This window comes from Alexandromys fortis, unplaced genomic scaffold (genome assembly GCF_014885135.2).
Source record: "Alexandromys fortis isolate MF-2015 unplaced genomic scaffold, M_Fortis_MF-2015_v1.1 scaffold_150, whole genome shotgun sequence".
NCBI lineage: Eukaryota > Metazoa > Chordata > Mammalia > Rodentia > Cricetidae > Alexandromys > Alexandromys fortis.
This window is the reverse complement of record NW_026068027.1, coordinates 838,807-847,690: the sequence shown is the minus strand read 5'-3', so window position 1 is coordinate 847,690 and position 8,884 is coordinate 838,807. Positions and strand designations below refer to the sequence as shown.

The 8,884-nt window shown below is 54.9% G+C and overlaps 1 protein-coding gene across 2 annotated transcripts; it reads right to left on the bottom strand.

Annotated features, from left to right (window-relative positions):
- Window positions 1-536: 536 nt before the first annotated feature.
- Ltbr (lymphotoxin beta receptor) lies at window positions 537-7,506 on the bottom strand. 2 transcript variants are annotated; one of them, XM_050164047.1, is made up of 10 exons: window positions 6,872-7,506; window positions 6,683-6,779; window positions 6,309-6,434; window positions 6,060-6,212; window positions 5,600-5,696; window positions 5,350-5,429; window positions 3,021-3,128; window positions 2,756-2,781; window positions 1,823-2,039; window positions 537-1,441 (listed from the first exon to the last, which is right to left on the bottom strand). In XM_050164047.1, the coding sequence occupies exons 1-10, from the start codon at window positions 6,992-6,994 to the stop codon at window positions 1,200-1,202; spliced, it is 1,269 nt and encodes a 422-aa protein (XP_050020004.1). In that variant the 5' UTR covers window positions 6,995-7,506; the 3' UTR covers window positions 537-1,199. The 2 variants fall into 2 exon arrangements, with proteins under 2 accessions (XP_050020004.1, XP_050020005.1); XM_050164048.1 differs by having other exon boundaries at window positions 6,902-7,265.
- Between the last annotated feature and the right edge of the window lie 1,378 nt (window positions 7,507-8,884).

The following is an 8,884-nucleotide window of genomic DNA, read 5'->3' as shown; positions in this document are numbered from 1 at the left end:
CACTGACTGCTCCCTCTGAGCTAAAAGGATTCAGCTGGCCCAGATTTCTGTTCTCCAATAGAGGAGCTGAACTTGGCCTCCCTTATGGTGGATATCAAGCACCCATTAATCCTTTCCGCCAACCCTGATTTCCACTGTGCACAGCGGGATGTTTGGGCATGTGCTGAGACTTGCTGCCTATGAAAGACAGGACCCCTGAAAGACATTTAGGCAGGGCTACTTGGGCACAAACCCCCTTGCCATTTGCAGCTGACTTGAACAAATGACTCCCTCTGAGTCTGTCTTCTCCTGTGTCAAGGGAGTGCGTGCCTCATGGGTTTCTGAGAGGACCGAGTTGGTCCATATTGTAGGTGTGTTGAATGCCTACAATATTTCTCTGCAAATACTCAGACACTGTTGCTTAATACGGACACTATCTGAACCAATCCTAGGGACCCCTTCCAGGAGCACCTTTGAAGGACGATATTTTTGTGTCTTCAACTCTGCCGTTGATTTTGTTCTAATGGTCTAGTGTTTTTCTATAAAACCCGAGAAAATAAAGGCTCTCAATCTTGACTTTATTTGCAGGTGGTTACAATTTATAAATACACTTGCCATTTTTCTCCTGTTCTCCTGGATACCTGATAACGATACCCAAACCCCCATTCTCACTGTCTCACCATCCTCTCCCCCAGGAGCAAGGGAGGGATGCTCCTCCACGTGGCTTTATCTTCACCCAGGGTCTGTCTTGGTCCACATGGTAGGAGCCCTCAAGGCCTGTGAAAGTTGAGGATGAGCACCACGAAGCCTTGCAAGGTCCCGGGGATGTCCTTGCCACTGACCCTGTGACCTGCTCCCTCCTTTGCCATGTTTAAGGTGCAGGGAGGCATGGTGGGCAGCGGCTAGGGCCACAAGCCTTGCCTATGTCTGAGGCTGAATGTGTGCAGCCTCTGGGACTGGTGGGTCCGCCACAAAGTCTCGGGCTTGCTCAGACAGTAGTCAGAGTCCCGGGCAGGCACTGTGCCTTGCCAGTGTCCGGTTCTGCTCTGAAGAGGTGTCTGAGGCTTAGTCTCTTAGGCTTCTGCTTCTCAGAGCCTCCCCAGACCCTGTGAGTTCTGGTGGGTAGAGCAGCCTCAAGGAGAAGGTGCTGGACTCTCTGTCCTCCTTGCCTTTCTCAAATACCATCAGGCATCAGGCGGCACGTAGATTCCTCGGCCCTGTCAGAGGGCATGGCACCCTAGTGTCTCTGTCTCAGCCAGATGCCAAGCTTTGCCATCCTCCTGGTAAGGTGTGGAGAGCACAGAAGGATCCGGGGCTCCCTCTTCAGGAGTGGGGTATGGAGGGTCAGGGGAAGCGGGGGGATCTCCAGGACCCCGTGTCCCCCCCAGCACTGGCCCATTGTATATATAGATATTGCCAGTGACAGTCACGGAACCTCCGGTCACATGAATGCCATTTGCACCTGTGGGAGAGAAGGCGAAATGAGAAGGCTATTTCCGGAATTCTCCTTCCTCGCAACTCCACCTCTCATTTGCTATTCCTTCCTCTGAGTCAGAGTCTCACATAGCCCAGGCTGGCCTAAAATGGTTGTGTAGTGGAGGATGGCTCTGATGTCCTGGTCCTCCTGTTTCCAGTGCTGGGGATGCAGGTGTGCCCACACCCCAGCTTCTCTATAGCTCTCTGAGGTGCTGAACACACTGCTCTGCTTCTCTCAGACTCTTCCCTTCTGTTTTGCCTCTGGATCTTTTTATTTCACCTGGACCTTACTCTTTCTCCCCGCCAACCACCCCCATCCCTCCCTTCCTCCCCACACTCCTTTCTCCCCATGGCTTGTCCAGCTCACCGTGGGCCACCTGGCTGTGTTCCCCGGGCTCAGTCTCCAGCTCCCTAGCCTGGACCAGGGGACTCTGTTGTTGAAGCACCACTTCCTCCAAGACTGGGGTCACTGGGGGTCCAGCAGGGGCCGGGGACAAGTCCCCAGACGTGGGTAGTAGTGGCTCGGCCAGGTCAGGGAAATCTGGGTTGGCTCTTGGAGGGGGGCAGGGGGGAGATTCTTCTCCCTGTAGAAGAGAAAGAGAGAGAAGCAGCCGACATCAGAGGCTAGACTTCATCGTGCCTTGGTCCCCACGCCCTTTCCCTTGCATTCTGGCAATGCATTCGTTGTCTGCATCTGCGCCTCACCATGCCTCAGGACCTTTGCACTTGATGCTTCTCCAGGTTCTAGAGCACTTTCCTCAAGAGTCCCCTCATTAGCACCCTCATTTCTTCAACTCCCTGCTCAAGTCACCAGTGCATCCGAGAGGCCTTCCCTGCCCACCTGCCACTCACTGGCCAGCTCACTTTCATTACGGCTGCCACCTGATACACAATTATTCTTTATATATTGTGTTTGAGACAGGCTCTTATTCTAGCCCAAGCTGCCCTGAATTTCACTATAGAGCCCCAGGCTGGCCACAAACTCATGGTGAGCCTTCTGTATCAACCTCCCAAGTGCTGCGATGGTACAATTGTGATTGTGCCACCCCTCGGTGACACTGGCAACGGAGCCCAGGTCCTTGTACATGCTAGCTAAGGGCTCTAACATCCCAGCCTTTGAATTTCATTCTTTTGCAGACTCCAGGGAGGGAGGCTCTTCCTCAGCCTGTATGCTGGTGCCAGGCATGGCGGCTGGAACATGGCCGCTCAGCAAGCAATCAGTGGAATGAACGGAGGCCAGAGTCCACCTTCCTGACCTTGCCGCCCCGCCCCTCCTTACTGACTTCTTCCACTCCTTTACCTCTGGATGCCGCTTGAGCAGAGTACCTGAAATGAAAACCAAAACGGGTTGAGACGCCTGCAGTTCCTAACCTTCAACCCCTGTCCCCACCACCGTGTGCTGCCAACCCTAGGGTCCTAGCAGAAGTCAGTACAGCTACCCTCGTCTCTAGCCTCGGCATGAGAGGCTAGAGAGAGTATCCAGCACCCGAGAGCCTTGTGCACCAGAGTTTGTCCTTGAATATCCCCCTCCCCTCCACTGCCACCTCCACGTGTCTCCTTCTTACCCAGCTTTCTGCAGAGAGAGGGGTGCCTCATCCAGGTGCAGGCCAGGGTGGTGCTGAAGAGCAGAAGACAGACCAGCGGCAGCAGAACGGCCAGCAGCAGCATTGTTCCTGCCAGGAAGGCAGACAAGAGTGAGGCCACCAGAGGACGGGGTGGGGGAGGTAGGGGGTGAGGATGGGGGGTGCTTCTCCCAGACATCAGGCAGCCTTTTCCCTCTTTGGAGCCTTTTACCTTGGGCTGTGACAAGGGGCTGAGGCTGACTTCAGGAAGGGTCTCTTGACCACACGAGGGACTGCCCTGAGTGGTGATGTCTAGAACGCTTGCAGTCAGCACATGAAAGATGCTCTGGCAGCTGGTTTTCAAGGCCAGAAGTACGTGAAAGGCAGCGGGGAGGGGAGGTGGTGTTTGGGTCTAAGGGGGGAGAGCCCCGGTTCTATAACCAGACCTGAGATTGTGCCTGTGAGAACCTTATTTCTGAGCCCGGTCTATGGCTCTCAGGGAGAGTAAGAGTTCCAAGCTGCCCACTCCCTTGCTCATGGCGGGGCTCAGGAAGGAAAGAGGCAGAGATAGGACTTTGGTTTCCCAGGCTTGCCCACACTGATTCACCCACAGCTGTGGTCGAAGGGAGGGAAGAATGCAAGGCACGGAGAGAAACTGAAGCAGGAGTCTGCACACCTAGGTGCCTGTCTTTTAAGTCAGTTTGCCTATTCGAGCATCGGTTTGTCAGATGTAAAAGAGCTAAAACCCTAGCTCTGGAATGCTAGTGACAGTGATGTCTGGTGTGTCCTTGACATTTAGTGCAGAGTTGAGAATTTCTGAGAGGTCATAGGAAAATATTTATGATCACTGTTAACTGCAAGGCTAGGATATAGGGGATAGTTCAGCGGTTCGCATCTACTCAGCGTGTGCCAACTCTCCCCCCTCAAAAATGTCACGTGATAAACACTTTCATTACTCCACTCCTAGTAAAGAAAAAAAATTATACAACTAGAAATGCATAGGAACGCATGGGAAGAGCCAGACGGGGACGTAAGAGGAGAAGGGCTCTAAGTTCAATGGGTGAATTTTAGTTCATTTTCATCCTCTCTCCCTGCTCCTCTCAGAGACAAAATCTCATCGGGCCCAACCTCAAAGTCCTTCCTCCACCTCCCAATGCAGGGGTGACAGGCACATGCCACCACACCTGGGACACATTCTTAAAAAGTTTTACAGCACGTGTACCTTATAAACAGGCCCCATGTGAGAAAGACTCAGACACAAACACGGATCACAAGATTTACACCCCACTGCCACCCCCGGGGTGATCTCAGGCAAATCATGTAATGCCTCAGTTTCCTCTTCCCACCGGTGAGGGTGAACAACTCCACTTTACAGAATTGTTGAGCAGAGTAAGTGGGATCACTGAGGGGCTCGGGGTAGCTCGCAATACCTGGAAGCTATAACCACAAATCTCTGCCCATTCAGAAACGCTCCTCCATCCTGCCAGCTAGCAATGACTACAGTCTTCAGAGCAACCCTCAGTCAGCCAGCAGGCTGGGAAACCCGTGAGCTTCCTAGAAGACGGAAACCAAGAGAAACCTAGAAAGAGTCGGACGAGGAGCATGACTCCTCATCGTGTGTAGCGGAACGATGAGGTATTCGATTAGGAAAGGAATCCTGCGGGGAGGCCTAGGATGGAAGGGACTTCAGGATAATGACAGAGTCAGTCGGAATTACATCGCAGCACACGGGTGTTTCCTAGCATAGCAGATGTAATTTTTATAGTGTGTAAGAATATAGTCTACGGGGCTGGAGAGATGGCTCAGTGGTTAAGAGCATTGCCTGCTCTTCCAAAGGTTCTGAGTTCAATTCCCAGCAACCACATGGTGGCTCACAACCATCTGTAATGAGGTCTGGTGCTCTCTTCTGGCCTGCAGACATACACACAGATAGACTACTGTATACATAATAAATATTAAAAAAAGAATATGGTCTACAGATGTTCTATTTCCTCCCCCGAGACAGGCTCACTCGGGAGCCCAGGCTGCCCCCAAACTTTTGATCCTCCTGCCTCGATCCTCTAAGTGCTGGGGATGAAATGGGTATGCCACCACACCTAGCTTTCCAAGTTTTGTTTCTTCTTTAGGTGGTACAGAGGTTCAAACCCAGGGCCTCATGCATCCCAGGCGAGCACTCTGCCCCTATGCCGGCCCCTTCCAATCGCTTTAGAAGGAATGTTTCTTTCTCGGCCTAATCCTGGGAGGGAGATGCACACTTCCCCGTTTTTCTGGATGAGGAAGACGAGGCGTTTCCCCCAGATCCTGCCTTTTGGACCTCAGCCCCGCCTCTCACCTGGCTCTGATGGATTTCTACAGATGGTGTCAGAGCTGGCGCTGCCTGGAGCCACCTCCACCAGGCCCTGGGTCTCACATCTGTGGAGGAAACGGGACTGTGAGCTCTTGCTGTTCTCCTTGGCACCTGGTGCTCTAGGAACACATGGTGTGGGAATGGCCAGGCGAGCATATAAAGCCAAGGATGACGGAATGACAACAGTAAGGCTTCCTGGAGTTGGGGGGGAAAGTCTGGGAAGGGGCACTCTCACCTGGTGTGGGGTTGGCAGCGGGCTGTAGGGGAAGAAGTGTTCTGGAAATATCCTGGCTTGCAGGGGACACAGGCGATGTCAGTATCCATAGCTTCATCTGTCAAAAGAAAGGCAGGCCAGTCAGAGTGAGTGGACAAGCGTGAGCCCAGCTGTGGGCTTCTTGATGGCTCCTTCATGCCAAGCCTTCATGCCAATATAACTGTTACCTTCCCAGCTTGGCTTTAGCCTGCCGGTTTCGGTTTCCCCAGGCTTCCCCAGTGCTGACAGGAGCCACCTTTTAAGTACCTCACACCTGTCCCAATTCATGACTTGGCAGACCCCCCGCCTGTGAGCCTTTTGCAAGGAACGATATTTTCTGTCAAAGAGAACTCCAGTGGGGAGTCCCCAAAGGACACCTTACAGAGCTCCTAGCCCTTGACACCTAGCCTCCTTTCACTGGTTGCCTTCAGTGACCTCTGACCTGTAACCTCGGCTTCCGTGCCAGGCTGGCACACTACAGGTTGCTCGCAGTGCACACACTCATTGTCCAGATACACACAGGTCATCCCTGGCTTACAGCGACACTCAGGTTTTCGGTCACTGGCGCAAGCGGAAACCTCCTCGAAGCCCAGCACTGGAAGGGAGAGGAGAGGGAGAGTCAGAGAGGGACTGGGGCAGAGAGGGGCCGGGGTTGCAGCTGCACCCATCATCCAGGTGGATCCCCACTCACCAGCGTCACAGGAGCGGCAGAGCTGGCAGATGGAGAGATGGTTCCAGTATTCATTGTAGTAATTATCGGGGCAAGTCTCGCAAGCTGTGTCTTGGCTGTGGCTGCATACAGCGGAGACAAACTTGCCTGGGAGGGAAAAGGGGTATCAGGAGGCAGGAGTCTATCTCCGCCGCTTGCTGCACGCCACAGAGCCCCTCCTTGGCCTCTTTGTCCCCATCCCGTCTTCACGGCTATGCAGCCACCTCTTCAAGTCTCAGTGGCCGTGTGACAATGGCTACTGCTTCTCCCGTCTCTCTCTCCCATCTAGTTTACCAGTGTTGGTGTCCTTCGGACCCACCTCTACCACCCGGGCTTCCTGGGGCCACTCTTCTCACCTGGGGGACAGCGGGAGCAGCAGACTTGATGCTTAGGCTCGTAGTATTCCTTCTCCTGGTCCCAGCAAGTTTGGTTTTCTATGCGATACGGGGGCACCTTCCAGGGGGAGGCGGAGACAGAGAACAAGGCAGGGTCAGCTCTGTGGGCAGAAGGGCTGGAGAGAAGTTTGCCCAGGCCCTCTTTCTCACCTGGCCCATCCCACCTAGCCCCTCCCTCACCAGCGGGGGCTGGGCTGCCATCACGATCCCGCAGAGTCCCAGCAGAAGTGGCCCCCAGACCAGGCCGCAGGGAGAGGCCCCAGGCAGGCGCATGGCGGCCTTTCGGGTCGGCTGACCAGACCGGGTGGAGGCCTGGGAGGAAGGTGGGAAGCCCGGACGTCCTGAGCAGCGTTGGCCACGACTTCCCAAGCCTGGCGGCTGGGCCGACGTGCCCCCCGGGGGCCGGGAGCGGCCGGGCCTGGCCTCCAGGGCTCCAGCGCCGGGCTCAGGAAGTGGGAGTGGAGAGAGCCGGCCGGGGGCGGGGGCAGGGAGCTCTGGGAGCAGAGACCGGCCTGTCGCAATCGCGACCGGGGAAGAGGAACAGGCTTGGCCGCCTCGACGCAGGGCGGGAGGGGGGTGGCCGGGAAAGCACGTGAGAGCTGCAGGCCCGGAACCCGGGCCTCCACCTTTCTCCTCAAGCCTGGCCCTCAGAGGGGCTGCAGGTCAGGATCACCCGCTAGCGGAAAAGGGGCGGCAGAGTCGGTAGCTAGCCGCCGTCTGTCAAGCTGACCTCCGACAGCCTGGGGCAGAGCTGACCTGGGGACACATGGATGTTGAGGCAGAGCAGTGGGCAGCTGGGTGCCAGATTTGCACCCGGTGGAGACACCCAGAGGTGGCTAGCAGATGCAGAGCCTGGCAGAAGCTGAGGGCCTGCCCCACTCTGTGAATTTTAGAGAAAAGCTACCACAGTAAGAGGCCACTGGGCCTCCACCCTGCTGGCCCACCCACATCACACACTATTGGGCACACCACAAGACACTGGAGAGAGTGCAGCTGGCCCTGGACCTGTCCTTCTGTCCTCTGGGGAGCTCTCTCAAAGGGAGAGTGGGGGAAGATGTGAAAGCCTAGGTCCTGGTGAGTTGGGGACCTCTGGGCTGGGGCTGGGTAGCCCAATTCCAGCTGGCATGCCCATAAGCCTGTACCTGAGAGGCCAGCCTTCCCTCTGGAGAAGACCTGCTCAGGGTGCCAGGCAGAGGTTGTGGCCTTTTCTTCCCACCCTTATTAGCCCGGAGCTGCTTGCAGTTTTGTGACGCCCCCCCTTCCCCCTTCCACTGGCTGACACCCCCAAGCCCCACCCAACACACTCTCCAAATTCCAGTCCACGCTTCCAGGAAGCAGCCACAGAGCCCTCAAGGAAGACTAATGTCTGCTTTGTGCCGTCTGTCTGCTCCCTGTGAGGCTATGGACTGGCCTATTGCCTGGTTAGGATGTTAAGTCTGGGCTCACAGAGATTAGCATGATCTGGCTTAGGCCACATGCCAGGTCCACACTCAGGGAATAAATGAAGGCTGTCTACACTAGGCTACTCTGGCAGAATCTACCTGCAGTCCAGGCCTGAATTTCAGATCCCAGCTCGGGTCAGCATCCATCCTGCCTTCCTTGGGACTCAGGGGAGTCTCCTTTGGGACGAGGGGAGGTCTTCACCTGAGAACTGGCCATCTTCATGGCGGATCAGGTATCCAGACAGGCTTTCAGTAGACGTGTGAATCGGGTACAGGAGTGAGTTGTAGAAAAGACTGGGGGTGGGTGGAAGGGGGCTGGAGAGATGGCTCAGAGGTTAAGAGCATTGCCTGCTCTTTCAAAAGTCCTGAGTTCAATTCCCAGCAACCACATGGTGGCTCACAACCATCTGTAATGAGGTCTGGTGCCCTCTTCTGGCCTGCAGACATACACACAGAATATTGTATACATAATAAATAAATAAATAAATAAATAAATAAATAAATAAATAGAAAAGACTGAGGGAACCTACCTGGGATTTATGTCACCCTGTCTCCCCACAGGGTGTAGGCCCAGTAGCTACACTCTGCTGGCAACTACCATTAGCAAGTAGTCCAAGACCAAGGCTACCAGGCGTGAGGGAAGAGATACCTAATAGCAGACCAGCTCTGGCTTCTCTTCCTTCTAGGCCCAGGGAGATGCGCCTAGATCGCTTGGATCTCT